This window comes from Urtica dioica, chromosome 7 (assembly GCF_054948205.1).
Source record: "Urtica dioica subsp. dioica isolate 48M chromosome 7, U.dioica_male_clone48M_v1_H2, whole genome shotgun sequence".
Lineage (NCBI taxonomy): Eukaryota > Viridiplantae > Streptophyta > Magnoliopsida > Rosales > Urticaceae > Urtica > Urtica dioica.
Genome location: NC_142762.1, coordinates 37270550 through 37289861, shown reverse-complemented (window position 1 = coordinate 37289861; position 19312 = coordinate 37270550). Strand labels below are relative to the sequence as shown.

The 19312-nt window shown below is 35.9% G+C and overlaps 3 protein-coding genes across 3 annotated transcripts; all 3 read left to right on the top strand.

Annotated features, from left to right (window-relative positions):
• Positions 1–1390: 1390 nt before the first annotated feature.
• On the top strand, positions 1391–2988 carry LOC149391253 (Eukaryotic aspartyl protease family protein). The gene has a single exon (XM_089618559.1). The coding sequence runs from the start codon at positions 1472–1474 to the stop codon at positions 2825–2827; it is 1356 nt and encodes a 451-aa protein (XP_089474685.1). The 5' UTR covers positions 1391–1471; the 3' UTR covers positions 2828–2988.
• Positions 2989–14495: 11507 nt separating this feature from the next.
• LOC149391252 (sucrose transport protein SUC2-like) lies at positions 14496–17208 on the top strand. Its single transcript, XM_089619255.1, has 5 exons — positions 14496–14924; positions 15222–16007; positions 16499–16562; positions 16662–16705; positions 16817–17208. Exons 1-5 carry the CDS (start codon positions 14496–14498, stop codon positions 17000–17002), a joined length of 1509 nt encoding a protein of 502 aa, XP_089475381.1. The 3' UTR covers positions 17003–17208.
• Positions 17209–18484: 1276 nt separating this feature from the next.
• LOC149391251 (uncharacterized) lies at positions 18485–19312 on the top strand. Its single transcript, XM_089619962.1, has one exon. The coding sequence runs from the start codon at positions 18485–18487 to the stop codon at positions 19310–19312; it is 828 nt and encodes a 275-aa protein (XP_089476088.1).

The following is a 19312-nucleotide window of genomic DNA, read 5'->3' as shown; positions in this document are numbered from 1 at the left end:
TAAATAAATGACGTAGAAACAATTGCTTCCATATAATAATACACAGCGCTTCCCTTATAATAGGAAAACTGAAAGATGTATTTGTCTCAATAGGAAAAAAAAAATAAAAAAAATTATGCAGTTTCCCAATTTTACACACGGTGGGAATAAATAAAAAAAGTATCAGATATATATACATTCCTTTTTCTTAAGAAAATGGCTTATTACAGGTGCAAAGCACTTGAGTGACAAGTATCGGTCAATTTTAATGGAAAATGTGCACCAATCCTGGAAACAACATCTCGTGCTTTCACTTCCCATTTTTACTTTTCCTTTGGCCGACACATTTTGGTACTTTTATTTTGGCCCGAGAGGTTTGTATTTGTGGCAAAGTGTAATGAAAACTTTTTTTTTTTTTTTTGCTTCAACGATCAATTTCCCTAAAAAGGTTTTTTTTGCTTCAACGATCAATTTCCCTAAAAAGGTTAAAACTATAAAAATAATATAGTGAATTCATATAAAAATAATCATTCACTTGAAAAGAAAGAAATTGAGATATAGTGAATGCTATTATATCTGAGATTATCATGTTGAGTTACATTCATCATCAATTTACCAACCAAACTGGGTCGTCATGACTCATGTGTGCTGCTTACTTCACATTCGAAAGATCAAACTCTCCTATACAAAAAAATCAAACCAAACCAATTAAGCCTCTCACGCACACAAACGAATATAAATTTTCATGGTATTATTAGTAGACCTATTTTATTCTGCATCGACATATTAATCAATCATTTGTTAAAAAAAATTATAACTTATCGCATTAAAGCAGTAAAGATCTTACTATATATATATATATATATATATATATATATATATATATATATATATATATATATATATATATATATAGCAAACCTCGTGTATTTACGCGCGTAAAATGACGTAAATATCTCACCATTTTATTTTAATGAAATGAGAAATCAGTAATATCACGTCATGTTGGTTATATAACAATTTCAAATGTTTTAATCGGCTATTTACCTAATTTTTTTTTAGAAAATTTGACAGAAATAATATCAATTGCTTATCATTTACCAAAAATCAACAAAAACTCAAATATTAACACATTTAATACCAAATTCTTCAAAAAAAAAAAAAAAATACCAAATGTGTCACGGAATCAACAAATTTGTGACTAAATATTTCACAGAATCAACCTGTACTACATGCGTATAGTCTTATTAGTAAGTAATTTTCTTTGAATTAATTTGTGTTACCTAGCTATATATATGATACTCTTTCAGAAACACACACACATAATCACATGTATATATATACATATATTGCTGTCCCTTTCTTTCTCTCAGACGTAAAGAAAAACAAACCGTAGCTATTGTGTGCCATTATATATATAAAGTTATAACAACATTCCAATCCCCACAAAAAAAAACCCTAGCTTGTGTGCCATTTCTCCCTCTCCCTCAACATGGCCAACAAATATTCCTCAAAACTAATAACAAGAACAATAATAATACTCACAACACTACTCATCATGATCATCCCATCCTCCTCCACCTCCAGATCACCCGGGCCCACAGCCACAAAAACCGCCCCCGGAAGAAGCTTCCTGACCATCGATCTCACCCGCGTCCCAGTCGCCGCAAACCTAACGAAGCTCCAGCGGCTCTCCCACCGCATGGCCCGCGGCGGATCATCCCTCCTCCACCGCCTCTCCTCCTCCTCAGACTCAATAGAGTCCCCGGTCCGGCCGGGGAACGGTGAATTCCTCATGCGACTCTCCATCGGCACTCCGCCCCAGGAATTCTCCGCCATCATGGACACGGGGAGCGACCTGACGTGGACTCAGTGCCTCCCTTGCTCCTCATGCTTCCGTCAGAAAACTCCGATCTTCGACCCGTCCCACTCCTCCTCCTTCTCGCGCCTCCCTTGCTCCGCCCCTCTCTGCCACTCTCTCTCCCCCCACTCCTCCTCTTGCTCCGACCACTGCGAGTACTCGTATTCCTACGGAGACTACTCCTCCACCGAGGGCCTCCTCGCCACCGAGACTTTCTCCTTCGGCTCGGCCTCGTCCTCATTCCCCGCTCTGGCCTTCGGCTGCGGGGAAGACAACGAGGGGGACGGGTTCACCCAGGCCGCGGGCCTCGTGGGCCTGGGGCGGGGCCCGCTCTCCCTCGTCTCCCAGCTCAGGCAGACGAGGTTTTCGTATTGTCTTACCGACGAAGGGAGTGAGAAGACGAGCAAGCTCGTCATGGGGGCGGAGAGTGATCACGACAACGACGCTTCCGTAACGACTACTCCGCTGGTGACGAACCCGGCTCAGCCGTCATTTTACTACTTGGATCTCGTCGGGGTTTCTGTCGGGGGCGTTAGGCTTCCGTTGGAGGACGACGCGTTCGCGATCAGGGATGATGGGACGGGGGGTTTGATTATCGATTCCGGGACCACCATAACGTATCTGGAGCGGAGCGGGTTTCGGGCGGTGAGGGACGAGTTCGTGAAGCAGATGAGCCTTTCTGTGTTGGACGAAGGGTCGTCGTCGACGGCGGGGTCGATGGGTTTGGAGCTTTGCTTTTCGCTGCCGGAGGGGGTTGAGACGGTGGAGGTTCCGAAGATGGTGCTTCATTTCCGGGGAGGGGATTTGGAGCTTCCGGCGGAGAATTACGTGCTGAGCGACTCGGAGTTGGGGGTGGTTTGCTTGGCGATGGGGTCGTCCTCGGGGATGTCTATATTGGGGAATGTTCAGCAGCAGAACATGCTTGTCGTTCATGATCTTGACAAGGGGACTTTGTCGTTTCTTCCCACGCAGTGTGACCAGTTGTGAATTGTTTGTGATTCTTGTTATTTTATGAATTAATTTTTAATTTTTTTTTAGATCGGCTGTTATGCGTTCAGTATGAAACTTGTTACGTACGTGCATTATGATAATTAGTTTAAATATATGGAATAAATTCGATACAACTCAGCATATTGATTGGTTCGCAAGTTTGGTCAGGGCTACTTCTCTCTCTTTCTCTCTCTCTCTCTCTCTCTCTCTCTCTCTCTCTCTCTCTCTCTCTCTCTCTATATATATATATATATATATATATGTACTAATTGTGATCATCATTGGTTTCTAGACGATCAAGTCGTGGGAATGAAGTATTGATGTAGGCTAGGGTTTTTGCGTGTGATCAAATGCTTCATCATGGATTCTTACCCCTTTGAAGAAAATACTAGGACGAGTTTGATCAACTTCCCAACTACTTGATGAGACAATAATATTTAGAATTAGACATATCCATTCTTTTTAGACATATCGATATATACATATATGACTAGATTATTATGGGTGTTACGGTTTGGTAAGACTAAATAATATTTGTTTGTTATATGCAGCCGGTCAAAAGTAAACACGGTAAAAAATATAATAAAAGCAGGTATTTTAAATATAAACTCGGAAATTTTAGTCGAGAATTTAAAATAAATTACTCTTTATTTATCAAATGACAGGAAATATATATTTCAAGGTTTTCAATTATACAAACTAGTTATACTAAAAAGTTTATACAAATTATAGGGTCCGTAACAATGCATATCCTACTTTTTTTATACAACCGTTTACCTCGAATTTGTTAAGTTTTTTAAAATTCACCCTTCCATTAAATTTTTTAACGGAATTATACACGTTTCAATTATCAATACATAAACGAATTTGAAATTGAGTTTACCAATATACCCCTAAATATATTGTTTTTAATATCTTTATATTTATATTAACAAAAAAATAGCAAAATAACCAACGTTTGGGTTTAGCAAAATAGCCAACGTTTCGTAAATTTTAGGTAAATAGCAACTGCATTTTATTTACAAATGTATTTTTACAAAAATACCCATAAATAAGTTCAAAATTTTTTGGGTATTTATGGATATTTTTGTAAATATACGATTGTAAATAAGCGTAAATAAAATGCAGTGGCTATTTACTTAAGATTTACGAAACGTTGACTATTTTGCAAAAGCAAACGTTTAAGTCGGGCATCTCATCAAACACCGCTCTAGCTTTTCTCATCTGCCCAACTCTCGTGTATCCTGAGAGCATATTATTCCAACACACCACGTATCTCACACGCATTTCGTCGAACAGCTTATGAGCGTCTTCATCCAAAGCTTCCACCATGCTCCTATCTCCATTGTTTAAATATCACAATTCTGTTCAAAAGCAACATTTTTTATACTACGAATTAGCTCGTAGAAAACTAAAAAATTGTGTATTAAAAAAATTAAAGCTCAAATTGTCGAAGCACGGCCGAGAATTTTAACAAGAACAACGAGGAAGAAATTGTTAATTTGGAGATTTTATTTTTAATATTTATTTATCTTTAATTTGGGTATATTCATAAAATACATAATAGAGCAAAAAAAATCAAAAATACGATTTTACTCTTAGTTTCTGTTATATATGTAACAGAAGGATATTCATGAAAAACTCAAAAATAGATGGTAAACGGTTGTAAAAAAAAAAAAAAAAAAAAAAAAAGTCTGGTAGACATTGTTTTTTGAGTAGAGGCACTATCGACCAGGATTACATGATATATTATCAGTGCAAAGCGCAGGTGACACTATCGGTCAAGATTACATAGTAGGTGGCACTACTGGCCAAGATTACATACTTATTAGAATAAATCCTAGGGGGCATGCATTTCTGCATCCCATGGGGGCTTGAACTCATGACCTCTCCGTCGAGGTGTGTGTGGGATTACCGCTAGACCAAACTAGCTACCGGTCTGATAGACATTGTTATGGACCCTATAATTCAGGAGAAAAAATGAAATTTATCCATAGTTTTATTAATATGGTTGTAGTCCGTAGTTTATAAAGACAATCATTAGACAGTCTTTGTTTTGTGGCTTTCAAATTTTAGGATATCATCACCCCATAAAATTTAAATTTATATATCTCTTACTTTTTTTAATTGAGCTTTTGTCCAAGACAAACTCGCCACCTCGTGGATTTGTGGGTGGAAATGCTCACCATTTGGACTAACCAATTAGTCATTCTTCCTTTAAAAAATACAGAAAATTAAGAAAATAGCTAATTTAAATGTTTGACATTGCTAAATAACCAACGTTTGGTAAATCTGATATAAATAGTTGTAAATAATGACGTGACATAATATATAGAGGTGGCTATTTATCAAAGATTTACGTCTGTAAATACATGAAAATGACTATTTACCTAAGATTTACCAAACGTTGGCTATTTAGCAATGTCAAACGCTTAAATTGACTATTTTTCTAATGTACCCTAAAAATAAATAGTCCTTCTTTACTTCATTTGTTTCTTGGATAAAAAAACGTAATCTTAATAAATTTATTAAAAAAAATTGACAAAAATCAAAAAATATGAATGCATGAATTCATTTAGATTAAAAAAGGGCCAATTTTCAAAATCTGTTTTATATGAGATTTAAAATTTTTGGGAGATATTTAATGAATACTTATAAAAAAAATTGGTCTGCTAGACAATTTATTCATAAAAAAAAAAAAAAAAATCATGAGAAATTACATGATATATCAAATTTTTAAAATTGATCCTGAAATAAAATTTTTACACATTTTTTTTCAAACTTGGCCAATTATTTTTCTTAATTTTATTCCTTTTAATTAAGTTGATTGTTTGTAGCTTTATTCATTTGTATATTATTATTATTAGTTATAGTTTCATTTAAATAAAGATTGTTTATAATTTCAATTCAAATGTTATTTTTTTAAGTTTGTAAAAATTGTTGTTATGTTAAACCACCTTAAACAATATAGTAATAATTTCTTTTGTTAGTTGTTTTTTTATTACAAGAATAATCTACTTAAAGTTTTATTGCGAAAATAATTTTTTTAATTTTTAAACACTCATTTTTTTATGTTTAAGGTTTTTATTTTTAATTTTATTTAAGGTTTTGGGTTCTCATTAACTTTATTTACTTTTATAACTTCATTTGTAAGGAAAATAATAATTTACCATTTAAAAAATTGAGATTTTTAAAAGGATTTAAAAAAGCTACTATTTTGAAAATCAAATATTTGTTGCAACTAGTCAATTCTCTACCTAGTTATATAGCTTTAGTCCAAGTTTTATTTTATTAGAAAAATATGTTGGAATTGATCTAGGGTTAAGAAAAGATTTAACGTTTCGAGCAAGCGGCGGAAATTAAAAATTTTCTTTTAAACGAGTAAAACGATTTTACTAACCTAGACAAAGAGCAAGTACATGTTAATATAAAAATATTAAAAGCATTACTCATTTACTAACCTTTGTGAAGTTTGAACGTTGAGAAACCTTGGGAAGGTAAAAACGTTCGTCTCTCCACTCAGCTCGTCTTTCTTCTTACCTTGGGAACTCGAGCAACCACGAAAATTTATATCACAATAATCACTCGAGAAAGAAAGGAATTAGTGTGTGGACACTTTTCAACACGACGACTCAAGAACAAGTCTAAGAGTCGAAGAGCTAAAACACTAGGTCAAATGTGGACCTAGGTGCCAAAACAAAAACGAAAAGAACTTAGAGAGAGAGAGAGAGAGAGGAAGATGGGGCGGCCACAAGGTCTAGAGAGAGAAGCTCTCAATCTCTAACTTATGTGAAATGAGAAAACAATGAGAATGAGTCATCTATTTATAGGAGAGAGAAAACCTTCATAAATGTAGTTTCCTCTTCTATATAATATCACATATTCATGAGCAAATATTTGCCTTCTCTTTCTCTATTATGGACGTCCAAGACATGTCATACAAGTCCTTGGATTTGTTTCCTTATTTGTTCTCTCTTAGTTGGCCGCCCAAATATATGCTCCATGGAGCAAATTTGTTTCCTCTTTTTTTATTTTGGCAAGTATCTTCATACATCAATGCATAAAATAATTTCCTCTTTCTCTCTATGGTATGCACGAATTTTTGAGTCTAGAACATGTTTCTAGATGTTTGTTTATTTGTTCATGACAATATAAGGAAAACCCATTAATAATTTTCACATAAAATTCCATGAAATGAAATTAATCCTGAAGGCCCAATTACACTAATATGGCCGTGTGACATATTTCATTGTCATCATATGACAATGTCAAAAAACTTATTTATTGACATTCATACCATCCTATGTCCAAAAAGACAAAAATACCATTTAGACAATTTTCGTAAAACTTGTCTCGTTCTTGTTTTGACTTAGCTTGAGTTTAACTATTCCTACTCGATATGATTTGTGAAAATGACCTCATGGATCCAAATGAACAAAGCTTGAACTAACATACTTGGACTCAAAAGTTCACAAACTTTTTCCAAGTTTAGCTTAATGTCAACTGACTCCACTAAAGAGTTGACACTGAGAATCTCTCGGTTCAAATGAATTTATTTTCTATTCAAGAATTCAACTTAATTGTGATGAGTTGATCCACTGAATATTATCTATGTTTACCCTTCATGAATATCATCAGCTAGTCGGGATTTACAAAATTACCATTTTACCCTTATAGATGTTATTTCCTCAACTCCTTTGTCGCTTGTAAATAAGTTAGAAACAATGTATTGACGAGGAGCTAACAAGTCACATTGTTTCATCCAAAAGAGTCATGACTCAATTTGGACATTGGCCAGTTCATTCATTCACATTCCAAGGAACAAAGCATGAGGTGATATACATTTTATTTCAGCAATCTTGTACATGCATTCCATTACTATGAGATTTTCATAAAGTTACTCATGACATCTTCATAACTTAGTACTTCACCAATAGGTCATGTTCGGAATCACATAGTGAATCCGAACTCTGACTTTCTCAAATGAGAATACGTAAGCTATGAAATGACATGTCTCATTTCAGGATTGAGGTAAGCATGATGCAATTCATACGTAGTGACTTCGAGACATATAAGGTTAAATGGTTTGTTCTTAATCTGTCTCTAGAAGTGCACTGGTCAATTTAGTACCTTTAGAAGATACCTAGAAGAACTATAGAGTCTCCAACTCTCAATGTCTCATAACCAGACATCATAGATTCTCCTAACAATCGTACTGAGATCAATAGTCCTTTGATCCTTATATTGTGAATATGTAGTTTTAAGCAAACCATGAAGAGTTTGTTCATGCAAATCTACGTTTGTCTCCTCATATGTTGTTAGGTTTATTTATGGACTAAAGACTAAGGTTTTTATCATAAAACTTTAAACATACAAGGAAGAATGAATGAACGTTTCAACTTTTATTGATTATTCAGCAGTTACAAGCAAGAGTCTTCGTAAGACTATATGACATCAAATGTACATAAATAGACACTACTACTCTTCTTGTGGGCACCATTGACAACAAAATAGTCCATCATGCCGAAGTAAATTAATTAACCTAACTAGATTAATTAAATCACTTTGGTCTGGAAGACTATTTTCCGAAGTAAATTAAATTAAAATAACCAGTTAATTAATTTGTTTCGGTCTGATGAACTATTTTCTTAATAAATGAAATTTTGACTTTTTTTAAAAAACATAGTGGATTATTGGGCTGCTGACGTAATTGTCCTTTTGAAAATATTGTATACAAAAAGTATTATTTTTATTACTTTCCTAACAATATATGCATCTTCAAAGTTTCCCATTTTCACCTTTCATCCACTACATGGTAGGTGGGCTTCATGGTGTTTCTCTTGGGCATGTCTTGGATATTGGCCTCTTCTGCCTCCATATTATGCGTAGGGTTTGGTTTTGCGTAAATTACACAAATAGGTATTTCTAAAATTATGATCATTTAAAACTTTGTTGGATCAAAATCCATTCATTACTACTAATTTCAAAACCACCAATAATTAATAATTTTAAAATTAGAAGCAACTAATGAATTTTAGTATAAATTTTTTAAAAATGATTATAGTTTTGAAATTATATCTTCTCTTACACAAATATCATATTTGATTTGAAGTTTATAATTTTCATTTAGAATTTCATGCTTTCAATAATTTCAAAAATATCTTACTTTTTATATTTTCAGAAGATTTTTCTATTATTTTAAGGGAAAATTAGCTCAGTAGTCCAATAACCCATCATCTTTTTGGAAAAAAATAGTCAAAGTTTAACTATATTAAGAAAAGGGCAGTGTAGCAAAATAGTCAAAATGAAAATATGAAATTTTTTTTTAGCCTATGTTTCGCAACTTTTAGGGAAATAGCCAACAAGTTTACGTGACAATAATTAAGGTATTATTTGCCCTTATTTATTAACAAATTCGTTATTTTCTCTCTCCTATTTTTTTCATACACTTTTTTTTACATAAAAACTTCAAAAAACCATATCTATCTCATATGAACTAGAAATTGAGTGATTCCAAATCCTACGGATTCGTGACGCCGAGATCTTCAAAAATAGATCCATTGTGTTTGATGAAAAATCATGTTTAATACCATAGATGTAGAAAAATCACGTTACTACTTAAATATGGAAATAACTGAAATTTTTTAAAATTATCGACATAAATATAATTTTTCATCAAACACAATGGGTTTATTTTTGAAGATCTCGACGCCACGAATTTGTAGGATCTGAAATCACTCAATTTCGAGTTCGTATGAGAAAGATACGAATTTTTGAAGTTTTGAGGCAAAAAAAATTATTTGAAAAAAATAGGAGAGAGAAAGTGACGAATTTGTTAATAAATAATGGTAAAGTAGACCTTAATTATTGATACATAAGCCATTTGGCTATATCCCTAAAAATTGTTAAACATAGACTAGATCCAAAATCACATGTTTAAAGTGACTTAGTTATTTACAAATCTCTTAAGAAAATGGTCTACCATGCTGAAGTGAATTAAATTAATTATTTCAGTTATTTCAATTTACTTTGGTCAGACTGAAATAAATTAAATTAACTATTGTAGTTAATTTAATTTACTTCGGCTTGGTCAAAGTAAATTGAATTAACTGTTTTAGTTAATTTAATTTACTTCGACCTGGTGAGATATTTTTTAATAAAATGAAACTTTGGTTAGAATCTTAAAAAAAAAACTAGAGAATTGGCTAAGCAACAAATTGTTCTATTTTAAATGAGAATCGTAGATTGTAATTTTTATATTTATATTTATAAACCTTTCATAAATACCTTATTTTTTATTTTCAAAAGACTTTTCTCCTTATTTTGAATGAAGCAATAAACAAGAAACAAAAACTATAGTATATTTGACTCGTGATCATAGATAATAATTAAATTTATAGTATAAATGAAGTATATATTGGATCTTTACTCATAACAGATTCATAATGATGAATAATAACAGTCATAAAATATGCTTTTTAAATTTATTGAAAGAGTCGGTAAATAAATTTATATAATAATATAAGATCTGTACCTTTGTTGTAGAGAAATAATTGCATTCTCTCCTTTTAAATAGTGCTTTGATCTTGCAATTTTTTGTAAAGAATTTATGTGGGACTCTTTTTTCCCAAAATTAATTGTTCCACTTGGTATGCATGAAATTTACATTTCACTTTTGTTTTCATGCATCTAAATACTCACTAATTGCAACTAATATTCAAAATATCCACTAGTTAGAAACAATGCTCAGAATACCCACTAACTATGTTATTGACGTGGTTTTAGCCCTCTTTCTTTACAAGATTCATTGTCCTTGTTCTACCAACACAAGATTCATCCGACAAATTTGTGTACAAAATATATATTATATGGAAGTTGGCATTTCAATATCTTATCACTCCGTCTTTGGGTTGAAAATACGACATAATTCGCTAGCTGATTTTTTGCTACACATTTTTCTCTAGTTTCCTTTTTCTTAAAAAAAAAATATTATTTTCTGTATTTCACTAATCAATGTAGTTGAATTCGATCCCAAGGTCGCTACTATTATTTGGAACTATTTTATACACTTTTTTGCGGATTCAAACGTCTTTGTCATCGTATCAATTTGTGTATTAGCATTAAATTAAAATTCGTTTGGATAGAAGTTCTGCTTTGATAATTTGCATATGTATCGCTATATAACTACAAGGTCTATGTATATTCATATATAATATCGTATCTAGAGAAAAGCACTAATCCCACGGCACTTATCCAGTTGAACCAGAAAACCATTTACTGTTTCAACTTAAGCCAACCAATGAGAGCAAATAGCAGTCAACACTGACGCGTGTATTTGATATCTTACGTTATGATATAATCGTTAGAGTCAACGACAGATTTAAATTGCTGTTGTCAATGCCCTTTTCCTTTTATTTTTATTATCCTTTTGGTTTGCGAAATTTCACATACACGCATCAGTTTATTACTGGTACGGCTAAATTAAATATTATTTTAATATGGATAATGTATTGAACAACTCTACTCTTCAATATAGTCCATACGGATCCCCCGTCAGCATATTGACCAGGGCTTTTTAACTTTATTATCGCTTTTTAACCAATTTATGGTATCACAAATACGTATAGGCGCATATTTGACTCGTGTTACTAGAATATAAAGCATATTTGAGTAGTGATCCTCGATATTTGTTAAATTGATCGTAAAAATAAATTACATTATGAATCCTTACAAATTAATCTTTTCTGATTTTTGTTTCGAAATTAGCCCTCTTTTTGGTGAGCTTCTCGGTCTCTGTTCATGATCATATATGTATGTGAGGAAGCAAAATCCTAAGTTGATAAAATTAATTTGTCGGTTTATCATATGCATATTGCGTAGTAAATAAATGCGAAACTGTATATTGGTGCATTTTACGAAAGGATTTTTATATAATATTACATTGTAGTAACCATATGTTATTAAGACACCAATGTGCGATTTTTTAATACAATTACAACTATTTATTTATTAAGAAAAACTTAACTAGGAAATCCTAAACAACTCACCAAGATCTAATTTCTAGCTAGCTTGTGACAATATGTTTATAATCCATAAAATCTGTTGAAACATCCTTGGGGTGTGTGAAATATACTTCATGGCCAAAGAAAAATGTATCACATGGATGAACCACCCCAATATAAGAATAATGTAATATTTAATATTAGTTTAGCATTATTATAGATAGAGTGTGTTATTCGAACAAATGTGATAAGTACTAACTTGCACACCCAAGAAAATGTGATAAGTAGTAAAATTAAGCGTAATAAATCAAATGGAGGCCATTGACATATGTAATGATAAATTAGCTCCAAGAGCAAGAGTGATGACACTGCTTCTTTTTTTGTGAGGCCCTTCTTTTGCGTGATGGCATAGACTTAAGAACATATTTTGAAAAACAAACTCGGAAAGATGATGGAGTGAGTAACTATGGTGGTTGACAAAGAACAATGTCGAGCGATTATAAGTGATACTCGCCATTTGTATATTACGGTAAAATTCAGAAAGATGATGGGGTATGTAACTATGGTAGTTGACAGTTAAAGTAACAAAAAAATTAGGAAAATAATCAACTTAAACTTTTGATATTGTTAAATAGCCAATGTTTGATAAATTTTAAACAAGATTGTGTTATGGTTGAATCCAGATCCTCTCTACAAATCCTATCCCTTTTCCTGTCTCCCAATAAAGCGTTGACACGTGTGTTTTTAAAAAAAAATTATTATCACGGTGCTAACGTTTTCTTAATAAAAATTTATTCGTGTTAAGCAACCACACCATTTCATCTTGTTGTTTCTTTCACTTTCTCAACCCCCAAAATAAAATATATTTTGTGACCGAAAAAAAATTCACGACGGTCGGATTTAACACTTCAACCAATGTGTAGTTTTTAATCATTTCTTTTATTATCTGATTAATACTTTGCCACCACTTTTTTTCTTGATGGAAACATCTGATGGAGTTTTAATATAATTTTTATGGTTTAAACTTGATGGATTTTCAAGAAAAGCCTGAGCCGGGGGTTAAACAATACATGTCTCTCTCCCTTTCATAATTTTTGAGTTTTTCACCTCTACGGTTGACCTGATATTGAGCCTCTCTATATCTCTCCGGTCGCGATTTAGAGCGAGAAACTGTTCCCTTAATCTTTCAGGGTGGAGCGATGGATAATATCGGGCGATCGTGTATGTCTTCCGGTGACGGAGTGGCAGAAAAAAAAAGTAACCATATTTTTTTATAAGTAGCTACCCATTGTCATTTGGGGCTGGAAACCAAATAAAGGTGAAGTTAACAAGCATCAGTTTCATTTTATTAAAAAGAAAAGACATCAATTTTATTATTATATAAAAAAAAAAAAAGTTAACACCGTGAAGGTAAAGTTAAAAAAAATATTATATATACACGTGTCAAATAGTTATTGGGAGACAGGAAAATGGACATTAATCGTATATAGAAGATCCCGATTCGTTATAGTTTCGTGATTAAGTTATTAGTACTATTATAATTTTGATTTGTAATACTTTATATTTTGATAAAAACTAACTGGTGACACATCCTCTTTGTTCCACCACCTCAAGCATGCTTCTCTGATTAAATTTTGATTTATTTTAAAAAATTAATATTACCAAACAAATACGTTTTTCTACAAATATGTCAGTTTAAAAAACGAAGAGAGATAAAATATTATATATATATATATATATATATATATATATATATATATATATATATATATATGCACTTGAGAATTACTTTGTCTTAAGCCTTGGTTAGAGGAGGCATAAACAAGTGCTCTAACAACCCTAAATTGAGCGACCTCTATAACATGACATAAACGAAATTAATATATATACCTTTACGTGGTCAGATTAATTGGCAAGTTTTTAGGACTATGACTTGAATTTGGACCAACATAAATCGTTGAATTAATTTTTAGGGAGTAATAGTAGACTGATTACTTCTCTTTTACTCCTATTATAAATACAGATATATATTGGATAATAGAAGTCATAATTCTCAACAATTTATTTTTTAATTAACCAAAATAAAAAAGGACAATAAACTCACAGACTAGTTAAGGTAATATAATATATTATATATACAACGTACGTACACGTGCATATTAGTAGGCAATTTTATTACTCAGAAAGCCATACTATATGCGCAACCGCACTAAATGTGAACAACGTATTTATTTAGAAGAGGACAATGACACACATTTAGTAAGAAGAAAACAAAATTGGAAAAAGTCTTTACAATTCTCATTCCCAAGGAAGAAAGGGAAAAAAAAAAGTAATAATTAATAATAATAATAATAATAATAATAATAATAATCCACATAAAGCGTAATTAATCATAGTTGGCAATACCATAAAAGTTTTTTTTTTTTTTTTTTTTAAGTCCAAAAATATATTTACTCTATTTTTTAAACGGATAAGGCCAGCCAGCCAAAACTTTCCATGCAAACGCTCTCGAGTCTCATTTCCCAATATTGGCTATAAATACTCTGTGTATGTATAGATCAGATCAGACACACCAACTCTCTCTCAGTCTCACTCACTCACTCATTCTCTTTCTTCTCTAAATTACACTTCTTCATTTCTCATTTTTTATTTATTTATTAGTTATGGAGGTTGAGAGCGGGACACCGGTGGCGGCGAGTCCGTTTCGGAAGCTGGTGGCGGTGGCGTCGATCGCCGCCGGAGTTCAGTTCGGGTGGGCCCTACAGCTGTCACTGCTGACGCCGTACGTTCAGCTTCTGGGGATCCCTCACACGTGGGCCGCTTTCATTTGGCTGTGCGGCCCAATCTCCGGCATGTTGGTCCAGCCCATCGTCGGCTACTACAGCGACCGGTGCACCTCACGCTTCGGCCGCCGCCGCCCCTTCATCGCCGCCGGTGCAGGCCTCGTCGCCACCGCCGTCTTCCTCATCGGCTTCGCCGCCGACCTCGGCCACCTCTCCGGCGACGACTTGACCAAGCACGCCAAGCCCCGCGCCATCGCCGTCTTCGTCGTCGGCTTTTGGATCCTCGACGTCGCCAACAACATGCTCCAAGTAATTAATACTCCATTTTTTTTAACGTTCAGTCCAAAACTATATATATTTTTACATATACACCCTCCTACATAATTCTTCTTTCTAACATACCCGTCTTCAAAATAAAATTATGCCTATTATCTTTCTCCTGAATTAAAATTCTAACTGCAAAATATTATTCTTATGGTGAGATATAGTATTTCATCCTAATTTTTGCTGTTCAGTCCAAAACTAGATTTATTTTTACTTATATACCCCTCTAAAAAAATTAATGTTTAATTTCTGACTCCGTCCCCGTCTACGATTTTTTCTCAGGGACCGTGCCGGGCTTTGCTGGCGGACTTATCTGGCGACGATCGGAAGAAGATGAGAACGGCGAACGGGTTCTACTCATTCTTCATGGCGGTGGGGAACGTGCTCGGCTACGCGGCCGGGTCGTACACTGAACTCCACGCGCTGCTGCCATTCTCCCGGACCACCGCGTGCGACGTCTACTGCGCCAACCTCAAGACATGCTTCTTCATCTCCATCGCTCTCCTCATCTTCCTCACCACCGTAGCCCTGGCCACCGTGACCGAGCCCCGGGCCCCGCCGCCCGACAAATCAGAAGCCTCCACGTCGTCGGCGGCGATGCCCTTCTTCGGGGAAATGGCGGGGGCGTTCAAGGAGCTCAAGAGGCCCATGTGGATCCTCCTCCTGGTGACGTGTCTCAACTGGGTGGCGTGGTTTCCGTTCCTCCTCTTCGACACCGACTGGATGGGGAAAGAGGTGTTCGGGGGCGACGTGGGGTCGTCGGACCCGGCCAGGGCTAAGCTGTATGATCGGGGAGTCCACGCCGGGGCTTTGGGGCTCATGATCAACTCGGTTGTGCTCGGCTTCATGTCGCTCGGGGTTGAGCCCGTTGCCAGGCTGCTCGGCGGAGCCAAACGCCTCTGGGGGCTCGTTAACTTTGTGCTCGCCGCTTGCCTCGCCGCCACCGTGCTTGTTACCAAGATGGCCGAGGCCAGCCGGAGAGACGCCGGAGATGTCGTGGCTCCGCCGCCGGAGTCTGTTGTTGGCGCTGCTCTCGCCGTGTTTGGCGCCTTGGGCGTGCCTCTTGCGGTACGTACTACGACTATGGGATTAATCTCTTGACTTGACTTTATTTTTATTTTTTTATTTAATAAATATATTACTCGCGTGATTTTAGGCGTGCAATTTTGAACGGCATAAAGATGGTTAATTTTTTTTTTTAAATTATAAAGATGGTTAATTAGATCGGTAAAAATTGAGAAGTGAGAGAATATAACAGAATTTATAAATTTTTAAAATATATTACTATACCCCTACCCCTTGAAGTTTGTTGAAAATCTGAAAGGTGGTTTAATAGGATTAAATATGATTCATCCATGTACAAGAAAGCATTTGTAACTCGTTGTCTTTAATTTTGATCGTACCGCATTAATGTAAGATGTTAATTTTTTGAAATAGTGTCGTATAATAAGAACATATAAGATCTCTTTGTACGTAACGTTCTATCTTTATTATTTTTTTGCTAATTAAATCGCATCCTACTAATAAATAATGTATTTGTCACCTCTATCTGTTGACAGGTCACCTTCAGTGTTCCTTTTGCGATGGCATCCATATTTTCCAACACTTCCGGTGCAGGCCAAGGTACGTGCATTATTTAATATATCCTACAATTGAATCACTGAATCAAATTAAATCCAATTCAGAAAACCTAATCAACGCATACGTTATTCTCTTCCACAGGCCTTTCTCTCGGAGTTCTCAATCTTGCCATTGTCGTTCCACAGGTAATTTTCAAAAAATAAAATTAAATGAGTCTACTAATAATCCGTTCGCTGAATACACACGTTTCAAAGTTATTGATGACGTGTCGTTTTTTTTTTTTTTTGTATATTCAGATGGTCGTTTCAGTGGCGAGTGGACCATGGGACGCTCTGTTCGGTGGGAGCAACTTGCCGGCGTTCGTCGTCGGAGCGATCGCCGCCGCGGCGAGCGGAATTCTCGCCCTCACACTTCTTCCGTCGCCGCCGCCGGATCTTCCTTCGGCGAAAAACGCAAGCCCTTCAGTCCCAGCGTTCCATTAACAAATTTTTGGCCGTTTGGAACGCATCAAATAGTTTTATTGCGAGAGATCAGTTGAATAACTTTTTTCCTTTTTTTTTTTTCTTTTTTTCTTTTTCCTTTCTAACATAAAATGTCAATCTTTCATTTAAGTGTTCCTTTTTATTTTGGTCCTCATTAAGACTACGTGATGTACGAAAAAAAATGCCAGCAATTTTCCATTTTTGTATTGATGGCATTGCTCTTATCATGAAAGCGTGGTAATTAATGCGTAAGCAAATATAATCGTTTTATTTTTTTTGCTTACTTCCTGTTTCGATACGATTTTGCTCACGTTATAACTGGCCATCAAGTCACATGTCCAAACTCCAAATGCTACGACGATGATGATAATCTGTTTCACATGATTTCTATTACTAGATAACCCTTTAAAAACGAAAATTAAGAGAGGTCATCAACATAAAGATAGTTCATACCTACACTCTGAGAAATTCAATGCATAGAGGGTCAACGTTTTGATAATTTCTATTAGGACGAATGAAATAAATATTTGCAATAAATATTTGTGGGGCAGAGAAGCAATGTTCGGAGTCTTTCTAGAAAAAAAAAAACGGAAAGCGAGGCGAAGTAAGTATCAGTCTCAATGTCAATTATAAATAACAGATATGATAAGTTGTTTGCATAATATGATAATTTAATACCGGGTCTGGTAGACGACATTCACAAAGCAATTGCAAGCTTTTGGTGGGGGGATCGGGGAGACAACCGAAAAATTCATTGGTGTAAATGAGTGGAGCTCACGGCACACAAATCCAATGGGGGGCTTGGCTTCCGCGATATTGGAAAGTTCAATCAGGCGCTTCTCGCTAAGACGGTGTGGAGGCTCATCAGGAACCCGGAGAGTGCTTCGGGAAAGCTATTTTCCGAATGGGTGCATTCTCGATGCTTCACATGGCTCATCGGCCTCTTTCCTTTGGAAGAGTCTTTGTTGGGGAAAAGAGATCATTCGCCAGGGATCAAGATGGAGAATAGGGGATGGCGAAGCGGTTTCAGTGATTGGGGATAAATGGATCCCTAAGCCCCCCACCTTCGAGCTTGGAAACCCCCCTCTTATTCCGGAGGATATGAGAGTGTCGAAACTTAAGCTTAGCTCGGGCGAATGGAACATCCCTCTTGTGTTGGCTTTGTTTGCTCCTGAGGACGTTGAGGCTATCCTAAGCATCCCGGAAAGCCAAGCAGGCGGTCCAGATTTAATTTGTTGGCACTATTCTAAGGATGGGGAGTATTCGGTCAAAAGCGGATACCGCGTGACTATGGAGACCTCGTCCTTGGCTGGTACTTCTTCCCCGTCGGACAACATCGAGTGGTGGGTGAAGCTTTGGGGTCTCAAACTTCCACCCAAAGTGAAAAATTTTGTATGGCGAGTATGTCGGGAGTGAATCCCGGTTCATGCAAACCTTAAGAAGCGACACATCCTCTCCGATGCTCGGTGCCCGGTTTGTAACATGCATAACGAAACTCTTTACCACGCTCTTTGGGGCTGCCCTTGGGCCCGTAGAGTGTGGAAGTGTGGAGGTTTTAGAGACCTTCTCCCATACCTTCAGGAAGGCGATATGATCGGCCTCTTTCTCGAAGCCACCTCGTCCCTCAAGGTTAGTGATCTAGAATTTTTTCTATTCTTAAATTGGGAGATTTGGAATCACATGAATGGTTTGCATGCGGGGAAAACCCCTTGGTCCCCGGAGGAGCTCGTGGAATGGTCGGGAGGCTACTTGCGGGACTTTCGGGAAGCGGCGCTCGGGACACGGGAGGCTACGAGAGGGAGCCGGCAGCGTGCTTGGAGGCCTCCTCCGTCCGGGATCGTTGCAATTTCGGTCGACGCCGTGATCCATCCGAGGGATAGAAGAATCGGGATGGGTTGTGTTGCTAGGGACCCAGAAGGAAAGGTTCTTTGCTCCGAAACCCATGTGCTTCTCTGTGGCCTCTCTCCTCGAATCTCGGAAGCCTCGGCGATTTTTCAAGATATGGTGTTATCTCTAAATATGGGCTGGAAGAAGGTTAGCATCCAATCCGATTGTCTTGAGGTCATCTCGATTATCCGGAAGAATGTCTCCCCGGCCTCTGATCTTGGAATAATTATTAGCGATATCCTTTTGCTTAGGCCAAACTTTGATTATATTGAGTTTGTTTTTCATCCTCATGATTGTAATAAGGTTGCTCATAATTTGGCTAGTTTTGCTTTAAAGTTTGATTCGGGCGCCCGGTGGTTGGAATCGATTCCTCCGTGTGCCTATCACGAGGTCGTGACCGATCGTCGTGGTATTAATCCTTGA